At 41.3% G+C, this 24,821-nt stretch overlaps 1 protein-coding gene across 1 annotated transcript; it reads left to right on the plus strand.

Annotated features, from left to right (window-relative positions):
• Window positions 1–636: 636 nt before the first annotated feature.
• Window positions 637–24,226, plus strand: LOC308388385 (heparan-alpha-glucosaminide N-acetyltransferase). Its single transcript, XM_080869075.1, has 18 exons — window positions 637–737; window positions 1,031–1,125; window positions 3,200–3,321; window positions 4,153–4,268; window positions 5,967–6,036; window positions 6,128–6,194; window positions 8,124–8,206; window positions 11,039–11,115; window positions 11,948–11,978; window positions 12,086–12,246; window positions 15,224–15,336; window positions 15,718–15,839; window positions 16,487–16,610; window positions 16,707–16,793; window positions 19,345–19,422; window positions 22,322–22,392; window positions 23,471–23,583; window positions 24,040–24,226. The coding sequence occupies exons 1-18, from the start codon at window positions 656–658 to the stop codon at window positions 24,219–24,221; spliced, it is 1,794 nt and encodes a 597-aa protein (XP_080725201.1). The 5' UTR covers window positions 637–655; the 3' UTR covers window positions 24,222–24,226.
• Window positions 24,227–24,821: the final 595 nt, after the last annotated feature.

Consider the following 24,821-nt stretch of genomic DNA (forward strand, 5'->3'; position numbering starts at 1 on the left):
ATTCAGCACAAAGGCCAGTGCAGCAGTGTTTGCTGTGTGAAGAGAGAAGACACTGTACCTTTTATGCACACATATCAAACATGAACTTAATCCTAAGAATAATTACCTGCTGATATTAATGTCTTTTCTCCAGTTGACATCAGATTTAAAAAGGAGGTTGGCTCTTCAGCTTACCAGAGTTCATGTCAAAGGTTAACAACCCGCTCTTGTTAGATTGCCCCGGTGAACTCATCTGTCACTGTGAGCGCTCAGAGAAATGAAGTGGTTAATGGAATGAAAACAGGGAGAGGATGTGACAGGAGATCAGCATTTAACAGCTGACTGGACCTGGAAATGAGAGCGCTGCTAAAGCCATTTAGTTAGCTGTGATTTAGAACAAAACCATTAGACTGGGGTGAAACGGAGAGTGTCTGCTGACTGTGGCATTAATACAGAGCCACAGATACATACCTGTGACCGTTTTAAACTCACTGATTATTAGTCTGATTTTACTTGTCAAATCATGACAATGATTACATGTGATCTTAAATGTAAGCACAAAACAGCACATGAAAAGGGAACCAACAATTACGTATGCATACTGCCCTTTGACCACAGGTTATATTGTGAGAGTTATAAAGATGAGCAGTAGACAAGGCTGGTTACGGCTAGAAACATGGAGTCCAGGACGCTGCTACATGCAAGTCTAACTTTGTTAATCCTCTTTACCAGCGGCATCGGAGGACACATCGAAAATGGTGAGGAGGGTGGGGATCGCTCTGGTGAAGGCATCTGTGCACAAATGTCCTGGTAGTAGCAGCAAAAACTGTACTGTCTATACTCTTTTGATCTTCTTGTGAAAGTCACTGTTCGGTCTCCTTAATTCTGGTTTGAATTGAATTACAACAAATGGACATGTCAGTATGGGAATTTAGTCAGTGTCACGCTCACAGTGGTGATAGTGATTAGATGCCATGTTCTGTCATCTTGTCTTTATAATGTCCAAGAGAACTCTCAGCTAATAAATCAGGCCTGTGTTAAATCTATGCAGGCTCTCATCTGAAAATGGATCAGGCTTTGCTCATATTTCATAACCAGCTGACTGAAGAAGTGCATGCTTCCTACACATCAGATTACTGCTACAAGGTAAAGAATATCCACCGTCACTGTGGTTTTATTAAGACACAGCATCAGCAGGAAAATCGCTTTCAGTTCCTCAAAAAGTTTATAGTCACGCAAACTGATCTTAGCAAACATACAGATGCAGTAAAGTTAAACATTGTAATTCACTGTGAAGTTGTTGTCAAATTTCACATAAGGGAAATGTGTGATTTTCTCTCCTTTGTTATAAAATGAGCTTGATTGTCTCTGAGAGGAATGTGCTGTGGGTACAGCGCTACAGTTACTGCTGGAAAAAGCAACCATGAATTATTAAAGACATCAGGAAACGTAAAGGGAACATCATAAAAACATCACGAGACATATGAATATACGTAAAACCAGATAAACCTGTATGAAAAAACAAGACAAGCATAAAGTAAGAAAAATTTAGTGCTTAAAGTCCAAGTATGTGCTGTTCCTTGAATAATTTAACACTGCTGTTCAGCAGCATAATGGAGGCTGGAACATATGATACCTTTTGAACTTTGAACCTTGAGTATGCTTCCTCATGTCAAATGTTTGAATCCTGAGACGAGAGGATGTTACAAGTAAAGTACCTGCTTAGGCAGGCTCTGTATGGACTTGTATTTTTTCATTTCTGAAAATTCATTTGCAGCCATGCTTTTTTAGTGCATTGTTAGATTACTAAACCATGCTGTAATTTCATATTGAATAAGCTTTCTATGATTGCAAAACCGTAACACTATTACTCACTCCATACAGTCTTGGAAAGGAATTATCACTGGGTGTTTCCCAACTTAGTTTGTCAATGAGGAGACCTATTGTTTATACGTAGGCCGTCTTGGCTTGTAAATTCACTGCTCTGCACATTATATTACCATCCAACCTTTAATTATATTTTACTGTGCAACTGTTTTTGAGCCACCTGTCATTTCTTTATATTTTGCTTCCAGGAAGCCAGACTTTTCTTGCAATGTTTTAAAGTGTTCTTGAGCAATATTTCTCCAGGCCTTCTGAAGTTTTCTTTGGACATTGGCTGCTTTTTCACTCTTTTTCAGTCCTGACCAATTCCAGAGGAATGTGTTTTGTTTGTTAAACCACTTAACACTGACCCATGAATCATGCATGCATATAAAAGGCACTTAACTCAAGGGATGGACCAGTGTTGTGTCTACACAGGCAAAGACAGACAAAGAATCAATTTTAAATTTAATCTTTAGGCACTTTGTTAATAGCATCCTCTCATAAAAATCAACAAGGTGATTCCCAGAGCTATTAGCTGGAAACGTGGCATATTGCTCCATGTTCTTAAAAAGTGTAAGGAAACTGTACAAGTGGGGGACAGAAAAGGAAGAAGAAGGAGTTTTATGAGAAATTGTTTTAATGGAAGGCTGGCTGTCTAGAAAAAATTATCCAAGAAAAGAAACAGAGGAAAGGCTGAGGAATGCCAAATTACACAAAAACAGGTCTTACTGAGTGATGAATCCAAATTTTGTCCAAATCCTAGTTGAGCCTGCGTTTCAGTCGATAGTGTTGTCTTGTTAAAATTTATGGAATTATGACCACAAAAAAGAATCATCAAATTTTGATCCGCAATGCAGCACCATGTGGAAAGCATCGCATGGGCAACAGTTTCATTTTCCAGCACGACAATGATCCCCAACACAGTGTCAGCGCTGTAAAAGCGTACCTGGATAGAAAAACCACACGGTGCAAAACTAGCAGTCGTGGATTGGCCTCCTCAGAGCTCGGACCTCAACGTTATTGAAGCAGTGTGGGATCATCTTGACAGAGAAAAGACCAAAAGGCAGCCAACATCCAAAGAAGAGCTTTCAATTTCCTTCAGGAAGCCTCAAGAACTCTTCCAACAGACTACTTAAAGAAATTACAAGGAAGCTAGAAGTTCAGACTGTGTTGAAGATTAAAGGAAGATTAAATATTGACTTTCTAGCTTGTCTGAATTGTACTATTTTTTCCCTTTTTGCACATTCCTTTAAATCATTAAATCAAATTAGTCTTTTACTTACAAACAATTATTCATTTTTATTAAGTTAATGCTAGGCCCATTTAATTATTATTTATTTGTTTTGCTTTTCAGTGTTTGTACCAACATTTGGTCACAGTGAAACCCAACAACAATAATGCTTCTGCAATAATCAGCACCAAATTTACTCTGACAGTACAAGTGGAATCACAAACCAGGAATGCAACCTTTTGCAGGTAACAAGTTAAACATTTGTTCAAGATGGTACTTAAAACAAATTAGATGCAAGTTGTCTCTCGTTTGCTTGTTTGCCTGTGAAAGTGCATTGCTCTTGTTTTAAGATATAATATAGTGTGGTGACATGATTGCATCAGCAGCCTGTGAAATTATTTACAGGGTTGGAGGAGTAACCCTGACCCATTTTCTGGACCTGAGTTATGCCCTCCCTTAAACCACCTCACAGTGTATTGATCACAGGCTGTTTTGGGGTTAATAAGACCTGACATTCCAATATTGATGAAAAGGGCTCATTAAAGCTTGAAAGCCACATGTCCTGGAGAAGAATCAGCTGGGATGTTAAACAGTTAGGACAGATCTAATATGTATAAACACCCAGAACATCCCACACAGGAGGGCAAAGCTTTCTATTTTGGGGCCACCTCTAAGCGATGGTGCACCATGAAAAGCCTTTGTGCTTTTTATGTCCTTTCAAAGGGCTGGGTCTTCTTAAATCAATGCTGAGGTCTCTAACCAGCCTGTGTTGCTATTGATTTACTTTTCCCAGTTTGAAAAAAACACTCCAAGTGATAGCTAGTATGTCATCCCAACAGTGGATCAATATGAGCGAGTCTTGCACAGGGATGTTTTTTTTGGGGCCTGAAACTGGAGACGGTGAGAAGACAGGGGCATGCACTTTAAGCCTTCAGACACTAGGTGGTGCTCCTGAGCTTTATAGTTGTGCTACTGCAGCAGGAGAGCAGCAATGTGCTTTTAAAGAAAACAGTTTAACCGGGCATCAAATAGGAGCTTTTAAGACTTTGTGACTATTTCACTGTTTTTCCATGCAGATGGAGTCAAACGTATGAGGAAGGTGGTCACTACTCTATTTGGATTTACACCCTAGATGCAAATAATCGCAGCTGCACTCACATTGTGGATAGAAGACCAAATAATGCCTATCTGCGTAAGTACGCAGCACTACTGAAAAATACATGAGGACAAATTTCCATGTTTTGAATCCCTGACCGACACTGCTGGGATTCAGCTGTGAGGGCGCAGTGACAGCAAAGGTACCTGTCTGCAAACTCCAGCCAAGCCTTTGATCCCATTAATTGAGTCAGCAAAGAGGAGAATCACTGCTTTTGTCCACATCCACTGAGCAGCAGTTCTCATCCATCTCTTGGGACATGATGTGTATTGATCAGATCAGACTCGCTTTCTTGAAAAGGGATAAAAGAAAAGCTTTTCTGCTTGTTTTGAAGGCCTGCTTCTGGCTCGTAGAGCATTGTGGGTAATACATTAGGGAGTGTGGAAGGATTAGGGCGTAATGGGATTTTGAAAGCGCCTCTCTCCATAATGCACACACTACTTAACAATATTGCAGATTATGTTGTAGATCAGACTTTTAAGGCCAAGTAGCCATTATCTGTTATGGTCAGTGTGACTGCACCTCTCACAGTATGATGATCTTCCATTAGCTCCACAGACCGGTGATTATACAAACTCCCCATAGGAATTGTTCACCTTAAGTAACGGTCTGGTCAGCAGCTCAAGAAAGGTATGAGGTGCTCTGCTAGGGAATTTTAAAAGTTTACTTCAGTGTCTGAGATTGATTGGCCACAGAGCAGCATGAGATCATTTCTTTAAGCATATGTTTCTGTGAAGCTGCTATCAGATGCACCCTTTAATCGTGTTAGTAGTGTATTCTGTATCACACCACAGACCACAAGTCACCTGCAGAGCCCTTAATTCTTACAAGGAAATCTACAGGATCGACTCCTATTAAGTCTTTGTTCGACTTTTATACATCAATGAACTCAAATTAATTCAGTTGTTTCAGTGTCTACCATTCATTTTCTATTTATACCAACGGTTACTGATGGAGCGAGCATGTCTGTGGCTGAGCTCTAATGTGGTTCATGCGCTGAGAGCTTTGTGGTGTTTTTATGAATGGACACCAGAGATGCCATGACTTTTCCGAGGAGATTAAGTGACCGCTCTTTGTTCAGAGTGGATGTCCTTGTGTGGATTCAGCTCGGCTTAAAATGGCATCTTTTTGTTTGTTCTTCCACTGCGTGTACTCTGCTCTCCTGTGCTTTGACGAAAGAAGACCATGTGGAGATTTCATAAAGCCTAGGTAGTTTTATAATCAGTACTACAGGTGTAAAATATCTCCCTTTGTTTGCAAATCGGTGGCTTTCAGAGCTCTATTCCTTTTTTTGGGGGGGGCAAACAAAATCCATCTTCGCTACAGTGTTTGTGCCCTCTTGCACTGTAAACCTCAAGTTGACCCTGCTCCTATCTGTGCTGCCCTCCGGCAGTCTGGCAAAGTCATTGTTTTCTCATCCTTGTTCCAGCACAGCCTTACATTTTCATTTTCACATGCCTGCAGGGTTAGATTACCCGCAGTGATTACTCCTCGGCGGCTCAACCAAGACTTTTTCATTAGGTTCTTGTTTGTCACTTGAGGGATCCCCTTTGACATTGGTTGACTGAAAGACAGCCACAGGGGAGCCCACAGGCTAGTATAGCAGACAGTTTGGACTGGCAGTCATCCCCTTTATCCCCACTCAGATCCTGGTCTGATAGAGATGTAGTGTATAAAGTTTCTGACATGGACAGAGAATGGTACAGAATGATTTCCTTTTACTTATTTTTCCAGCTATTTTGGTGGCAGCACTCCTGCTGGCTGTAATCGCTCTGTTATTCGTTGTGATACCCTACATCTGCAGGTACATGTGTGTTTTTTACATCATCTGCAAGAATCCTGCACTGATTGCTTTTCCATCAGAACCGGGCAGCCTAAAGTTTTTCTTTTTCCAGGAGGCGTTGTACATCAAAATTTATAAAGACTATTTGCTGCCAAGGCCCACAGCATTCAGAAGAGAATGTAAGTTAAATGCTGCTTCTAATAAATATATTACATTAGATTTTTTTTTATGTCAGATGAGATTATATTTTGATTAAATAAGTCATAAACAGCTCAAAGTATGTCCATTATGAGTTTAAATTAAAAAGCAAATTATTTTTTAAATATACAGTAAATCTTTGCTACTGTTCTTGAAATACAAAATATAAAGTAACTACACAATCTCTTTCATGTAGAAACCTTTTTCTGGTAATCAAATATTGTTTGATCCAGCAGTTAAACTGCACCATTATCATTGGCCGGCTATGCAGCCCGAGATGCATTCTAAAATTGCTCTGAGGCTCCAGTCATCAAGCCGTTTGGGAGACACTAATGGAGTGATTGATATAAATGTTAGCAGAGCCAGTTACACAGCAGACTTACATAGAAAACGATACAGTGTTGTATCCGTCCAATCATCGGGCTTCATGGCAAGAGCTGCCATGTATTTTCAGTGAACATGAATAGCTCCTCTCATTCTTTCAAGCAAAATGTCTCTGGCTTCCATATGTTGTCTGGATGGCACGCAAATCCATCACGACATATTAGCGCGGGTGTCTTCCTGCTCTGGCTCTTTAAAATGCTGCATGGAGGCCAGCACGCCAGGCTAATCCAACTGAGAGGGCAACAGGCCAGAGTCATCGAAATGTTGCCTTTCACACAGTGAGAGGGGGGGGAAGACGCGGGGCGGAGAGAATTTTGAGGAGTTGTGAATGAGGAAGCAGTGAACCTTTGACTTTATCAGTATTTTTAAACAAGTTTGCTACCTGTTGCTACCTACAAATAAAAAGCCAAATGTGTTGCCATTTTATGTACAGTGTGCAAAAGTCTCCACTTAGTTCTTTATATTTTGCTTCCAAGGAGCCAGACGTTTTTGCAATGTTTTAAAAGTGCTCTTGAGCAAAAGTTATCCAGGTTTTTTCAACCTGTCACAAAAACACATGACATAAAATAGAATTTTTACACTGACGAGGTAAATTCCCAAACAGCTTTTAGCTGGAAACATGGCACATCTTGGCACGGTCTGCAGGATGTCCCTAAAAATGTAAAGAAACTGGAAAAAAGAAGAAGTCACAGGCCTGAAAGGCTACATACATAAACTGTCATGTTCTTAAGAAAATTCTTAAGAAAGTGAAACAAGGAGAAAATACTGCGGTAGGACATCAAGTCTTATGGAAAGATGAATCCATGGTTTTTATTTATTTTTTATATATTTGGAGGAGTTCAGCAGAGATGATTATCTATAACCATCTGTAAAACAAGGTGGAGGTTGTGTCATGTTTTGAGGTTGCATTTCAGTCGGTGATGTTGAGGATCTTGTAAAAACTGATGCAAGTATCAATGTAGAAAATGAATTTTCAGCATGATGGTGACCGTACCAAATACTGACTTTAAAGCTTGTTAGGAATAGTGCAGTTTATCCCTCATGTATTGTATTTCCATGTATTTTATCACAGGTCAACAAAACTCTGCCCCCGTTTTCCCATTTCCCAAGTAAAATCTAAAGAAATGAGCCCACTTTACATTAACTGGCCAGCAAGCAAAGACAGACAGCAGCACCTAGTTAATAAAGCAGAGCATTAAGCTGCTTAAGAATAACTCAGAGTGTTGTGCTTCATGTTTTTGGAACATTTGTGTTATCAAACTTTATGATTTGTTAGATGTCAAAAGTGTTTCTTCTTCTTCCTTTATTGATTTTTTTTTGCTGATTAGAAAACTATCTAGATATGAAAAATATGTAAGTTTGATTTGGGGTTTAAATATCTGCTTAAGCGACCTTAACCCTAAAAGTGCAACAATGAATGGAGCTTAAAGCACTGGTAATTGTCAAATCCCCTTAAGTAACCCACACTGGTGTTTTATCCCAGTGAGTGTTGACATTATTTTGTCTCCCTGCTGTTTTTTCTCCAGGAAGAATCACATGCTAGTGAAACTGCACACGGTGCTGTTAAAGCTAAACCAACACGTCTGCTCTCCCTGGATACTTTCCGAGGGTATGTTCACCTTCAACAGTCATTCGTGTTTATCGCTCTATCACCACATGGAGCTCGTTCACATGTTAATTCTTTTTAGAGAAGTTTGAGGCATCATAAAGATCTACAGGCCTGACATAATGAATAATTACAGGGGTCACAGTCTGGCCACATGCTCCTTCAAGCTTTTGTTATCAGGCGGTATAGCTTTGGGCATGGTTTCTGACAGCAGTGTGTGTTGGGTTTGGAACAGTGTGTTTCTGTTGGACAGGAGTGATGCATGTGATTGAATCTGGGCTCCCTGCTCGCCTTAATTGTGGCCTAGGGCTAGACACAAAGCACGCCTCTCTGGAAACAGGATGCTGGTGTGGCTTTGACCTCCCCCTCGCCAAATAATTGATGTAATAATACAGTCAACATATCAGCACACATCCACCCAGCAATAGATCTCCTGCCAAACTGAAGAGCGAGAGGAAATCCAGCAGCACACAGGCAGCATCCAGCAGACAATTGGCATCTTCTCCATCTGTGGCTTCCTTTTGGACGAGGAGCCAGCTGAAAATCACCGAGCATATGTGGCGGGCTGAAAATACAACATGCTGTTATTTAGTTTGGGAGCTCAAGCGCTTGAGTGCATTTTCAGAATCTGTATGAGTTCAGGGGGAGGATACATTTCAGTTTTATTTCCCTTCATTTCCACTTCCTGCCTCAGTCCTCCTCAATCTCGTTAGCTGAAATGTCACTCCGGGGTTACAGGTGCGTACGTCCTGAATGGTAATACCGGAAACGCTCCTACCTGGCGTCACACTTAATCAAACTGTGACTCAGCTCTAAAGATTAACGCTGTGTGCGCCTCCTCAGACCCATGACTTATGATCCCTACCCCCGGATAAGTAACAGCTTTCTACAGAGAACAGACACATCAGTCATCTGCCATAAATGCTGAGACATTTCTGAAGCCAAACAGCTTTTCTTCCCAGCTGAAAGGTTTTTCTGATCATTGCTCGGGCTCTCCTGACATGATATACAGAGAACTGTGGCGTATGGTCGCACGTTAATTTTTCTAAAAGGATTTGGATTTTAATCTTGTGCCACATTGCTAAAAGCCTTTCACCAGTTTCGTCACCGTTGAAAATTGCACTGTCAGTAGTTAGCAGCAGCATACAACTGACGGAACAACTATTACAGCAAAACCAAGAACTGTGAGCCGCATTTAACAGCAGGTGGCTGACTCATTCTGTGCCTTATTTTGACTGAGATCCAAGTTTTCCTACATATTGGGTTTCAGATACGCTCTGATGTTTGGCCACAAAAAAATAGAACCTTGGCTTTTCAACTGTAGTTGTAATTTATTATGACTAGATTGGGTGTCCGTGTACTTGATATGGCCAGTACAGTGGGTAACTCAACACTGTGCAGGGATAGACTGCAGCTATCCATTAGCAATGGGGGGAAAGTACTAAGCTGATACTCTAATTGGTAATGCATGTACAATGATTCAAATCAAAGACGTCCATAAGTGTCTATCAGTGAGTCATAACTGGCTGTCAGTGCTGCAACAGACAGGTCTCTCTGTAATCTGTTAGCTATAAATCATTCCTGCTCATTCCCAGAAAGGAATTAAGTCTATTACTAAAGTGGCAAATGTTCACTGCAGAGCTTCAAAGGCATATTAACAACCTAAACTTGATTAGGAACCAAAAAAAAAAAGAAAATGCCTGCTGTGTCAACCTGCACCTTATTAACTTTGATCCAACAGAAAACAAAGAGTTCCTTAGTGTACATTATGTTAATTGAGCACTCATCATAATTAGCAGCCTGTATTGTCACAGATGTGTGGCATATGTAAAGTGATGGGGGTCTCATTTCCAATCGGACAGCGGGGAATTTTAATTATAAGTATGGCCAATAATCTGGGATATTACTGCAATTTTCACAGGGTCTCATCTGGCTGGCGATTTAACCTTTGTCTTTGTTGCCATGACAACTAATGGATGCGTTCATCAAAATTTACACGATAGCTTGTGTGCGTGTGTGTGTGTGCATGTGCGTGTGTGTGTGTGTGTGTGTGAGAGAGAGAGAGAGGAAGAGAACATGGACACATGCAGCAGGGTTTACTCTGCTTTAATAGCCCTTTTGAGATGATAGTGACCGATTAAAATCTTGTATCAGCAGGTTGGGGCTAAAAGAGCAGTAATGGCTTCAGTGCAGCTCTTAATTGAATCTAGGCAGAAAAACAAGAGGAGGCAGAGGTAGATACAGTGCACCTTATCAGGCAGGCTGTTTCTTAAAGGTTGTCGTAATGTTGTTACGACCCCCCCCCCCCTTTATGATTTTATTACTCTTTTTGATTACGCACGAAAACATAAATTCACGTATTACAGATGGTGAAAAGATTCAGCCTGGCCCAGATCATTGCATTACCGTGCAAGTTTGTGTTGTGACATGTTTCTGACATGCAACGCAAACACCTTTTTCCCTCCAGTGTATGATTCAGTGAAGCACTCCATCACGTGCGCTGTGTTTCAGCAGACTCGGCCAGTGCTAAAGTATAAAGTGTATCATATATTAGATGCAAAGTCTTTAGTCAGCACTCCTGCTTGAGGAGATCCAGAGGACAAGCGTTCATTTCCTGAGTGATTCATAATGCTTAGATTGCATTACCTTGTATTTGGAGGGAGACTGAATAAAAGCCCCTCTTGTGTTCTCTTTAACTTTAATTCAGAAGTTAATTTTTAATTATAATCAAGGATTGCACTTGAATAATATATTTTTATTGACAGTTTTTCAGCCTCACTCACACATTTTCTTCATTTGTTCTTTCCTGGATATCGACTTGTATTGTCTTTATAGGTTTTCCCTGACTGTGATGGTGTTTGTGAACTATGGTGGTGGAGGCTACTGGTTCTTTCAGCACGCACCTTGGAACGGTTAAGTACATGATGCACGTGAATTGACATAAGGGAAAACTAAATCAGTTGCTTGTACCCTACAGCCCGCACCTTACTCCCTGCACACAACGATGATGCAGCAATCGCCTGATCTTCAGCGGCGAAATCCTCCCCATAGTGTTAGCAGAGTTTTCTGACGCGTTGTCACTAATTATGATGAATGTAGTTAAGAAAAACACAGGGTGTCATTTCTCATACAAGCAAAATCAACACCATGATCCATAGATGTTTATTCTTGTTAATGATCAGGGAGGAGAGGAGGAGGATTTAAATGACAGCTGGAAGAAGATGAGGGAGGAGGAAGGAATGAGTAACACTCCAATGTTATGATAGCCAGTATTGAGGTACTCTTAAGCAAGGCATCTTGGTTGAAGTAGAGATTTTGGTTGAAAAAGTATTTAAAACAAGAAAAAGTAAATATTCTTATAAACTTTCTTTTTTTTGTTTTAATTTCAGTTTCAATTTTTTCTCGAAAATTCCTGTAATTGTTTATGGGTGTTCACAATTTTAACTTTGTAATAGCTTTTTTTGCCACATGTACAGAGGTGCATTGATTTCAGAGCTGGATTGATTAATCTTCGCCTGGCTGCAGGACTGCTGCTGTCACAGGAGTGTAAATATTTATTAATCACGCCTCTTCAAAATGGAAAGTTAATGACAGAAGCAGCGCTTTAAGGACGGAGCATTGTTTTTAATTCATCTTATTGTCTTTGTGTGTATGGAAGGGCAAGAACTGTAAACTCTCTGATGAGATCAAGTGTGTGTTGGTCTGTTGGTATTAATTGATTTTATGCTTCTGAAATTGTTGCAGGTCTAACTGTGGCGGATCTTGTCATGCCATGGTAGGTTTGGCACAAGGGGCCTGACCTATTTAACGTCTTTTACTACTTTTCTTGTTTGTACAGTTCATATGTGGGTTTGAATGGCATAATCCTGTTATGTCTTCCAGGTTTGTGTTTGTAATTGGGACCTCAGTGGTTTTGGCTTTCAGTTCCATGCAGAGGAGAGGAGTTAGCCGCCTGCAGCTGCTACGAAAAATCACCTGGAGAACAGTCGTCCTCTTGCTGCTCGGCTTCTGCTTTCTCAACTACTCTCCCAAAGACGGACCACGTAGGTGCACATTGTGTATTCTGATTCTCAGTCAAACTAAATCCTCATATGTGTGTATCTATCGATCTATCGATCGATATGTACTTTTTCAGGTCAGTTACACTACGCAGACTCCAGCTCATGTAGTAATATGTTCGCATACAGCAAAGCAAGTTTATTAGCACAGGTGGGGACAAGGATTTCTGTGTGGTAATACACCCGCTCATGTGCAAGCTTGAAGGCAAAGTGCATTTCCTGTAAATTAAGCAACATCAAATACTTTTGACACAGATGTCGTAACTAGATATTTCATTCGTCACTGCAACCAGTAGCTGCTGAATTCATTTTTTTAGGTGAAACTGAAATGATGAGTTTAGCTTTTCAAATGTGATAGCTACTTTTTTTTTTACAGTCAAGTAAATTTCTTTGTTTGTTGGTCTGCGACAGAGATGTTAAGTGGGTTGATCTCCTGATTTGAGATAAAAGCCAAACTTCATGGCTGGGTCAGGGTTAAAGGAGAGGAATAATGCTGAAAATCCCCCATCCACCTGGGATGCAAAGGGCGCCCTTCACACATTAGCTATCTGTGGTGCTAATGGACTTTCCTGGGTGGATGTCTGCTTAACTGGGTTAACAAAAATATTGTTGTTGTGTGTGCAGTCTCAAAATCCAGCACCAGGGGACGTTTAACAGAGGCAGATAGAGCAAAAACAACCGCTGTGGTAATGGACAATTACAAACAGATAGTGTTACAGCCGTCAGCTCCACGCAGCTGCTGTAGACTCTGCTGCTGGAGCTGGTCACAACAGCACACTGACTTTTACCATAAACTGCAGCTTTGCCCTCTGTCTCCAAGGACGTCCTCTGCAGCTCAGTCGCAGAGCTTGATCTAATAAGAGAATGGAGTCACATTAACTCAATATGTTAAATGCTTTTCAATGTCAGAAGAGAGAAAAGGAGGTATTAACCTTTGACATCAAATAGGAGTAATTTCAAAAACCCTACCGTGGTTAGATGTCCCAAAAAGTGGTCAAAGCAGATTCATATTAAAAACCTTGAAATGTAGTTACTTTATTCTCGAAATAAATACAAACTTACTATACAAAATATGATTTGGATGAGATGCGTGAGGCGTGAGAGTTGATTCATTCAAACCCCTGCCACCGAGTTGCCTTAAGAGGACGTTCGAACACAAAAAACCAGTCGTTTTGAAAAGTTCTGGCTGCCCTACTTTTTTAGTGGCTTTTTCAGTTTTGCTGACTACCAACATATTATAATATTGTCTATCTATCACTGAAAGTGCTCATAGATTGGAAGCAGACAGCTTCAGTTAAATAGTATTGAACGTCAAAAAAGGTGTCCGTTACACACAAACACAAAGAAAATGCATAAATGTGGGAGAAAAACTGTGTTACAGTCTGCTGCAGCTTACTTTCAAACTCTTGTGTAAATGGATTCAACTTAAAATGATAATTCTTATTAAACATGAAATTTTCCCATTTTGCTCTTTTCTGCTATTTGATTCTTAATTATTTATTCTAATACTGTGCAAAAGATTTGAACCATCCTAGATTTCTTTATATTTTCTTCCAGGGTGCCAGACTGTCATGTTAATGTTACCACTGAGCCACTAAAGGCTGATAGTGTATTGTCATCAATACAATTGACTGCTTTTTCACTCATTTTCAGTCTAGTCCTTGTGCCTAACCATTTCCAGGGATGCTTGTTTGTTACGCTCTTTAACAAACAATTAAAGAACCGAATCTTTAATCTTTGTTACTTTGTTCTGTAACTTGTCACAGAAACACATAATTTCTTCCCATTTGTGTGAGGAGAGCGCTGCGACGGTGACTGTTAGCAGCCTTCTGTTAAACACGGTGGAGGCTCAGTCATGGTTTGGGCCTGCATTTCAGCCAGTGCTGTTGGGTATCTTAGCAAAATTGATAACATTACGAATGCAGGAAAGTACCATCAGATTTTGATCCACAATGCAGTATCATCTGGAAAATATCTGGTTAACAACAGCTTCATTTTTTCAGCATGGAAATGATGACAAACACAACTCAGCACAATCAGCAAAATGATACCTGGATAGAAAAACGCAGTGAAACACAATTAGTCAAGGATAGGTCTCCATAGAGCCCAGACCTCAACGTGACTGAAGCGGTGTGGGATCATCTTTACAGAGAACAGAACAAAAGGCAGCCAACATCCAAAGAAAAGCTTTAACTGTCCTTCAAGAAACCTGGAGAACTACTCCTGAAAACTATCTGAAGAAAGCTTTCCTAAGACAGTTCAGGCTGTGTAGAAAAAATATATTGACTTTCGATCTCGTCAAAATTGTCACATCAAACTCTATTTTTGCCTTATATGTATAGAGGAATGAACAATGGCTCAATACTTTTGCACATTCCTGTAGGACGTGATAATTTTATCAGGCGACAGACACAGTCAATTATCTCTGCAGGGGTGTGTAACATATATCTTTAACTAAAGTGTCATTAGTAAGAGCTTCCCCTTTTCCTGCGAAAGAAAAGATTTCCGCCTCTTATTTGATTTGTCCGGATCAATGATTGGGATCATATTGTTTTTACGGCACTTTGCGTGGCAAAGAGGTTTTCAATTAGCTAATGTGTAGATTACCATCAATCTCTCTCCAGCAGCAGCAAGTCCTATCCTTCCCAATTTGGTGAGACCGAGAGATAACTGTTGATGAATGTTTGATTAGCTACCCTCTTTCTTGACATGTTCGTATCCTGAAGGCTGACATGAGCTCTCTCCAGCCTTTATGCCGTACATCAACTTGCTATCAGAAGTAGTTGTAGTAATAGTGGCGTCGGGATAATTGGGAAAATTCTTGATTTCTTGTGTCTACAGAAATGACTTAATATGCGTGCTTTTTGTGAATTATAAGTTCATATGTTATTTAAATCACTGTCTGTCAGTATTAAGGTGCCACAGTGAGCGTTCATGCTGTGTGTTCTTCACTGTGCTCTAGTGTCCTGGTCCTGGCTGAGGATCCCAGGAGTGCTGCAGCGTCTGGGCTTCACCTACTTTGTTCTGTCTCTCCTGCAGACTTTCTGGGGCCAGAAAGAAATCCCACTGACTGCGGTGAGCAGTTCTGTCAAGTTCAGTTATTTCAGTCATTACACACAAGAGAAAAAATTAAAGGAGTCTAACCTGAAAAAGCACACGAATAACAAGTCAAAGAGTCGATGGACCTGTGAGTTCAGTGCAGTGGAAGTCTTTGTTGAACAGTTCAACAAGTTCCATCCATTCGTTACGTGCGGAGCTCAGATATTCGTCCAGATTAACAGACAGACATCTCTAAAGCTCCAAGAAGAGTTAAAAATGTTTAGTAATTATGAATTTGTTGTGTATTCAAGTGGACCAATCTATCCCAAAACTTAGTTTAATGCTAAAAAAATACCTAAATGCGAAACAGTTTTGGACCTAAAAACAAAAATATTATGTGCTTTATGTATGATGCAGTATAACGGGTGGAACCCGGTCCAGGATATTCTCCTTTACTGGCCGCAGTGGCTGATCATCATCCTGCTGGAGACTTTGTGGCTGTGCTTAACTTTCCTCATGCCTGTTCCCAACTGCCCCACGTAAGTCTGGACATGACTCCCACTGTCATATAGCATTTCAGGTCAAATCTCCTCACTAATGCATCGTACACTTAAGCTAAAAGCATAAATTTCCTATGTGTCGAAGCTGAGATAATCTCCAGTTGGGCCTGTTTGTGCTGCAACAGTGTGAGTGTGCACCTTGTGTTGCAGGTGTTATGAACCGTTGTGATTTATGGGCCCGTGGTGGATGCTTCAGAGAGCCTAATTAGCCAATCTCAGTCTGTCATGTGCAATAAGAGGAGCGGAGGCAGAGGATCCATCTTCCTCGCTCTGTGTCTTCTGCTTTTTGTCTTTTGTTTTGTTTTTTCCTTCTCTGTGACCCTGCATGACATCACGTTTACAGTACTGTGGGTTCAAGCTGTAGCACTTTTTACTCTCAGTCCTTCTGTGTCTTTTCATCTGATTGAGTTTGGGGTTTTTTCTTCCTTGAACGTGAATGTGTGGTGGCTTGAGACACAACTGCTATACAGGGTTTAAGAATATTAAAATCACCTTTGGTATTAGAACACCGAGCGTTCTCTGCTGCATCTGGGTATTGTGTTTTCATATAAACACAAAACACTTCATTAAACATTGTTTTTTGTAATAACTACAGCTACAATAATTATGTTCTTGTTTGATAACAGAGGGTATTTAGGAGCCGGTGGAATTGGCGATAACGGGCTTTACCCAAACTGCACGGGAGGTGCAGCGGGATACATCGATAGGTGGATGTTTGGTGATAACATGTACAGATACCCCACGTGCAAAGTAGGAATGTTCATCACATATTGCAATACAATGCTTCTGCTATAAACCAATGTAGGTGAAATTATAAACTGCATGGTTTTGTTTTGCTTTTTCCAGGAAATGTATCGCACCACACAGCCCTTTGACCCAGAGGGGGTTCTGAGTACCATCAACTCCATTGTCATTGGATTTCTAGGGATGCAGGTAAGATCTAAGTTTCTCCTGTACGATGCAGTGAGTGGCATGAGTGGCAAAAAAAAAAGTCTTAGTCCTGCCTTTGTATTTTTTTGCGCAGCCTTAATAAATGGCTTGCTTCTGCCAAGTTTAGTCCAAGTGTCTGCATTTTTAGTGACTTGCATAGGCAGATCTTGACAATTGTCCAATCCACCACATCCCAAAGGTTCTGTATTGAATAGAGACCTGATGACTGTAGTGACCACCTAAGAGATGATTTGAGCTTTATAATATGCTGCGTGTACCCACCAGGTGATATGTACACTGTGGTCACAAAGCGATGGACTGATTGGCAACAATACTCAGGTTGGCTGTGAAGAAGAATGCTCAGTGGGTACTGAGTGTGCCAAAAATATTTCCGACACCTGATAACAGCACCACCACTAGCCTGAACTGTTGATACAGTGCAGGACAGATCCACTCATATGTTTTTTATGCCAAATCTGTATTTGTTCACTATTCATTTAGGTAAAATTACCTATGCCATACATAGCTTTGGTTAAATTGTTTAAATCAGCTTTTAAACTCTGCAAAATCCATCCATCCATTCATCTTCATCCGCTTTATCCGAGGCCGGGTCGCGGGGGCAGCAGCCTAAGCAAAGAGGCCCAGACCTCCCTCTCCCCAGCCACCTCCTCCAGCTTATCCGGGGGAACACCAAGGCGTTCCCAGGCCAGCCGAGAGATATAATCTCTCCAGCGTGTCCTGGGTCTGCCCCGGGGCCTCGTCCCGGTGGGACATGCCTGGAACACCTCACCCAGGAGGCGCCCAGGGGGCATCCTTGTCAGATGCCCGAACCACCTCAGCTGGCTCCTTTCGATGTGGAGCAGCAGCGGCTCTACTCTGAGCCCCTCCCGGATGGCCGAACTTCTCACCCTATCTCTAAGGGAGAGGCCAGCCACCCTTTGGAGGAAGCTCATTTCTGCAAAATTAACAAGCTAAATGTCCCAGTCCTCTTTAATGTGGACAACACTCATGGTCATGTGGTTGCTGGAGTCCAGCCCAGCTGGTAGACTGGCATCCTGTTCAGGTTGTAACCCGTAACCCAGTATCACAGGGCTAATATGTAGAGACAGTGAACTGCTGGCATTCATATTTACACCAAGTTAGAATCTCTAGTTAACCTAACGTGTGTCTTTGGGCTGCTTGAGAAAGCTCGATTACCTGGAGAGAGCCAATGCAGTCGCTGGGAGAATCTGTACAGTCCACACAGAAAGACTCCGGCTGGCTTGCGGCTTCAAACCCAGAATCTCTTTGCTGTGAGATGACAATGCTAACCACTGCACCACTGTACTGTTAACTGAGAAAATAGTTGCCATGAATTGATTTCGAGCCTAAAAAATATATGTATGTTTTGTGTTTTCAAAATGCATTGCAAAAAAACCTTAAAGTTTTATTTGCCTCCACTGGACTTGATCCTGAATAGAAACTGTATATTTTAGAGTCTCTGCAGGTTTATAAAACATTAGAAGTACACAACAAAATACTGCAATAATAATAATAAGCCCACTTATTCAAAAAGGTCTTATAAACCCACAACTAGTGGTTTATGGCTCCATCTACCTGATTGTGGTTCTGCCTGATATTTCTTCCTGTCAAACGGGAGTTTTTCCTTCCCACAGTCACCAAGTGCTTGCTCACAGGGGGTTGTCTGATGGTTGGAGTTTTTTCTGTATTATTATATGGTCTTTGCCTTACAATATAAAGCACTTTAGACAACTGTTGTTGTGATTTGGCACTATTTTAATAAAGTTTAATTGAATTCAACTGAACACAAAACTTTCCTGTCAAAAACAAAAAGCAGGCTGAAAATATCTTAGAGACAGGAAATGATCAGAACCTTCTGAAGATGTGACTTTAAAATACTCAGTTTGACTTGATTAGACTGAAAGTTTTAATGGCTTCATTGTGCAGACAGTGATGCTCTTCAGTGTTAATATGTTAATATAAACCTACAGTGTGACTACAGTAAAGATTATGTGACAGATGTTTTCCTGTCTCACTGTAAATGCACAGCTGCCCTACTTTAATGACAAAATGCTGTTAGAAAGTAGGAAGGCCCTTTTTGTTCTTCAGACCTGTGTCTCAGATGGTGACAGTGGCACTTATAACCATTTGGGTTGTGGGAAGGTAACATGAAAAAGTGACCACATTGCTCAATTCCCCGTGGGCGGTTTGCTCTGAGCCCTTCAGTCAGCGAGTCTTAGACGACACGCCAGGTGTCCGCTGGCTTCCTCTGTGTTGGTCCATGCTAATGTTCTCAGCTGAAACATATTCATCATCACCAAATTAATCAGAGGGTGCGGATGACTAACACCCCACATCTGGCTCCATGGGATAGGAGAAACGTGACCGCCATGTCAGGGACGTGGCTTCGACAGCCACATCCCAGGCCTATTTGGTTACCCAAGGGCAAGTACGCGGACACACCGGGTGTTGGTGTTTATGTGGTATTTCTCATTAAAGAGATGAGTGAATAGGCTGTGGGGTCTGTACTTATTTCTGCCTCTTTCTTTCACAGGCGGGGAAAATTATAATTTTCTACAAAAAGATGAATATCCACATCCTGTGCCGATTCCTAGTGTGGACCCTCATCCTGGTACGTGGAGGTTTTAAGCAGAGCTGCTGTAGGAAATGAATATAAAGTCAGTTGTTAATTTAAAACCAAGACACCCAATAACTGTCCTGCTCCTGTGATTCACTCAGAGCCGAGCACTTTTATGGTCTCAGTGTTTCACTTCACCTTGCAGGTAAATTCTGCAACGTGTTTTCCAGCCTCTTGGGTATTAGTCATACTGTAGCTTGCTGAAGTCATTCATTAGCAGGACTTAGCAGAGGACATGTGTGTGATCTCAGTACAATTAAACAACATCCATGTGTGGCTGTGTTTCCGGGCAGACATGGGTATCCGGACCCTCGGGGGAATACACGCTGCGTCTCGTTGCCTCTCTGTGCTTTACATGTGGTTTTGGATTGGAAGAGTTATGCATATTACTTACAGTCTGCTGCAAGCATAAAAGCATCTACTCTAAGAGTATGATCAGTTTAGGAAGCTGCAAGCGAGGTCTCAATAAGCAAACCAAACATGGCAGATTTAAGAAAGGAATTATTAAAGTGCATTCAAACCTAGGATAAAAAGGTAATGCCTGTCTGAAAAGCTTTTAAGGTCATATTTGTTTGAGATTCTGGGTGGTCTTAAAACACAAAAAGAGCCAGGCTGGCCTCCATTTCATTTAGAGGGGGAATGCGTCCTCCAGGGAGAAGCCAAGTGTTACAGGAGATGGCTTGTTTTGTATTTCTAAACCTGTGACAGGAGGCTGCTAGTCTGCTCTAGCAAGACTGACAGACAGACACGTAGGAAGGCTAGTCTCCGCTGAACTGTGCTTGCCACTGTTTTTATGTACGTGCAGCGTGATGCTCCAGAGATATAGCTCATTTGTGAAACGGGGTTAGGAGGAGCCTGCGTGCTGTGGAGGCAGACATCCTGAACCGGCAGCTCTGTGACCTGGAGCGATGATAGAGCTGGAAGAGCTGGCTGCATCGCACGGCCTTTGAAATCAAGCTGCGCAGGACGGAAAATCTGTGCAGCGAAAGAAAAAACACACAGAAGCAGGGAAAGACTTGTCTGAAGTTCTGTAGTTCCAGTATATTTGGGTGCCTTTTCTGTCCAGCTTTGGGTATCAGGTTCCTTCAGAGTGTTACGTGTATGACTGCAAGACGTTTATTTACTTATTTGACACATGAGTTGAAACAGCGTTGAAGGTTCTGGTGTTAAAGAAATTGTTTATTTTATTTACTACTATGTCATAAGGTTTTTCAAGTCAAATCTGTTTATTTTTGTAGTCTAATATGTCCAAAACAATATCTCAGTGAAGTTTTAAAGGTCTGTAACAGCAGCGTTTTTCCATCCAGACAGTATTTTCCAAAAGGACAGTAGGAAGAAACTCAGTGACAGAGTCCTGCTCGTATATGTGAGAATCAATTGAAATTCTGTTGCGAGAATTTAACGTCATTAACCTCACTTCTTAAAGGACAAAGCTCCATTATGTCTCCAGGTGTTGAATCTTATTGACTATCATTGTGCGATGAGTGGCTGGAGGGAGGTGACATAAATTAGATCCATTTAGCTTCTCCCAGCGGCGCACAGTGACAAAGTAGCTCATGCTGTCATAAATAAACATTAGGCTTTAATGTTTTTTCCACTGTATCTCATTGTTTACCAGCTGATAGATGCTGCGGATGCTACTCAAGATTACAGTGTTGGAGGTGCGATATTCTGGATCTTACAGTATTTAGATGTGGCTCGACAGAGTAGCTTAAATCCTGGTTAGCTGAGATAGAAAAATGCAATAGAATAGATTTTCTCACATTGCATCGGCTGGCAGTGAGAGCAGACCATCGTTATTGATTTTAGGAACAGACACGGGAATAAAGAATCAGCGCAGCATATATTTGTTTCACCGTTTCTGCACGTGTATATTTGATTTGACTTTTTTAATCTCAGTGGTTAAGTCTATTTTTGGTTGTATGTCTTACCAACACAGAAAGCAAAATTAGTTTTAGCGATTGGCCTGCTCTTGATATTGACTTTTCTAATAAGATTTCGGCTCAAAGGGGGAGGCAGGAAGCAGAGCCGAGCTGCCTTTTGTTTCAGACATGTGCTCTTAACATTAGCAGGTTTCCTCAGAGGAGGAGAAAACTTATTACTGCACACACCCGACAACTGGGTCGGCGTTAAGCACAGGAAAAACAGAAAGTGTGGATACAGTAAACATCAGGCCATGGTTTATTGTTTTGTGATCTCTGTGGCAGGCTGATATTCACAGGCAGCCATGTGTCTTCCTCATAATAAACAGCAGCCCCTGTTAATTAAAGTCCAACGATCAGGCTCCAGAAGTGAGAGATTGAAATTGAGCGATTGCCCCACATACCAGCCCCATCCCACATCCTGCTGCCTGGATAGCCTGGAGACTCAATCCAGCCCCAGCTAGGCTATTTCCACACCATCGATTCTGTCATCTATACACATGATGGATATCCACCTAACGAGCATGTTTGGATCCTGATCTGCTGTCCTGGGTTTCTCTGTGCAGCACAAAATCTTTCTTCATGTATCTAAATCATACAGGGAGGGTGGGGGATAGTTAAGACTATGAAAGTGCTTACTGATGTAGAGTTGAGCAGATCATGAGTAAATATGAACATGGAGTCAGTTGGGCCTCAGTGTGTTGGACTTTGTAGATGCCTCTCGGTGGTGTTTTACTGTAGTGACAAACCCACGTTTTAATGTTTTTCAGCTCATTGTTTTGGTGTGTTTGCAGTCCTGTCTAGTGTTTTGTGTGTGTGTATAAGTTAATGGACCATGTCCACGTAACTCTCTGATTGTCGGTTTATCTGGTGGACTCTGCTTGATACTGTTGCCTCACGTTTTAGCAGCCCAATACAGATTGCTTTATCGCCCTCCATCGATTTGAAATCTGTTTCATTTCCACCCTCAGGGAATCTCCGCAGCCATCCTTTCTAAGTGCACGCGAGACGGAGGATTTATACCTGTCAATAAAAACCTTTGGTAAGTGCTTCCTGACCCTCTAAATCCAGCCACTTTTCCTCACAAAAAAAGAAAGGATGGGATTTCCAACAGACACAAATCAAGGCTGCTAAAACACGCGTTTACTTACCTCTAACGACAGCTACGGCTGTAAATAATCACCCGGGCTGTTGGGAGTGTGAGGTGTTGCCGTTATACATCCTCCCAACATGATCACGCTTCCTTACGGCCAGCGAAATAAAGAATGCTTCATCCTCCCCCAGAAGCACTCACTCACTGTTTTACCAGCTCTGTGTGATGGAAAGAGCTCAGACTCTGGGAAATGTAACTGTATAACCACAACGCAGTCTTAACTGCTCCCAAACTATTAGAAGCCTTTTTAGAAAAACAAGGCACAGCACTTTGGTAAATGTTTGTAATGATTTTGCATGAAATGTGACACAGTTACCACCTCACACATCGGTTACTTTATGACTCGTGCATTTGTTTCCACTCCCACATTTCCCTTTATATGTGATGTGAATCATTCAAATGTTGTAGCAGGAAGAACGCCATTTCATCTGTGATGTGTAAGCAAATTCCTCATGATGTTCCACATGGGGCATCACTTGCCATTACCTACCTGGCTTTTATAGGCAGTTCATCATGCACAGGTTATTGAGCTCCTGGGTACAAGTCCTTGCCGGGATGTCTAAAAGTAATTAACTCCAAGCTAAGAGTCGTTTTTGGCTCGACTTCAGCTGAGATAAAGAAATAAAAAATAAATGCAGGGAGGCTCTAGAAAGGAGCCATTTTACATGCGATAATATTTCATCATGCATTCTTGCACTTAGGAACAGACAGAGACGTGGTTAGCTGGCACAGCTCCATGAGGCACATGCCAAGGGTCCATATGCTGATGCTATAGACAAGTCCAGCAAACTGCCTCACTGTTTGTAGGACAGACTCTGGGTGTTATTTATCTGCAGCAGAGGATTGATGGACTGAGTGTGTTTACACTGTTCTTCACACCATTCTGCTCAGATTTTAGTGATGCCCAAATGTGCCAAGTAAAATGTTGCTGTTGTAGTAAAGTGTTGTCGATGGTCTGTTTCTTCAGGTCGTTGTCCTATATCATGTGTATGGGCTGTTTGTCTTTCCTGCTGCTGGGAGGCATGTTCTTTGTCGTCGACATCAAGGGCTGGTGGGGTGGACAGCCATTCATATACCCAGGTATGTTTCTTCTTGTACTGACAGGTTGCTTTACAAAGGTGTATGTGCTTTGGTTGGAATAAAAACCTCACAAACGCTGGAACGTAGTTTAAAATATTGACTACAATGACAATTGTGTTTGGCAACTCATTAGCTGATTATGCAAAGACAAACATTTTTCAGCCTAATATAACAAATGTCCTGAAAGCCTTTGTAGGGATTATAGTCTAGGTTTTGGACTTGTGGTCCTCACTCTTTTCTTCCAGTAATTTTTTTGCATTATTGGCCAGACTCCCAGAGAAGAGTTTAAACTGATTAGCTCATTTGGAAAGCTTTTTGGAAAGCATCCCTGCAATAAAGCCTTTACTTTTTGCACATAACTTTAGTCATTCAGCTATTATGGAAAGCAGGGAAAAATCCTTTAAATTGTATAAATCCTGTTCAATAACTTGTCTTTTTTCCACCCCTCTTCCACAGGGATGAACTCCATCTTTGTGTATGTTGGCCACTCTCTCCTGGGCTTCTACTTCCCTTTCAGCTGGGAAATGCGCTTCCAGCAGAGCCACTGGGAGTGGCTCTTTCAAAGCCTGTGGGGGACTGCACTGTGGCTGCTCATCGCCTACCTGCTCTACAGGAAGAAATTTTTCCTCAAAATATAAGCAGGATAATCCATCCCACTTCTGTAGATTGTATTATTTTATATTTTAATTTAAAGGCAGCCTCTAAAGCTAATTTTAAACTTTTTTTTTAAATTTTCCTTTGCTAGAGTATATTATAATCCTTATTTATGTTATACTGGAATTTAGTACAACCATTCAATGGATCCTTACTTTAACTTTCTTCTGATTGGCTGCTCTTTGTAAATAGTAGGTGTGGACAGCTGGTGGGCGGAGCTTTCGAGCTCACAGCCAGAGCTGTGTGTGTCTCTCTGACATCATGCAGACCTGATAATGGAGAAAAACTATTAGAAGCTCAGAAACATTAGGGGCAGTCTGAAGCCTGGACTTTTGGCTCAGGGATGACGTGTATGTATGTTGACCTAATATAATATGAGCTACTAAAATTATTATGTTTTTCTTTTTAAAAGCACTCTTCTCTGTAAATTATAGATTATTAGAGCATCTGTGGGAGTTTAAAAGAGTTTTTAAAATGACCTGCTGGTCTAGGCTTAATTAGTTTAGTTTGCTTTTCTTAGATGCAAACTTACCACACATGTTTTTTATCAAAAGCAAGATGCAGAGCAGTGTACAAAATGTGAA

Source organism: Rhamphochromis sp. 'chilingali' (genome assembly GCF_963969265.1).
Source record: "Rhamphochromis sp. 'chilingali' genome assembly, chromosome: 20".
Classification (NCBI taxonomy): Eukaryota; Metazoa; Chordata; class Actinopteri; order Cichliformes; family Cichlidae; genus Rhamphochromis; species Rhamphochromis sp. 'chilingali'.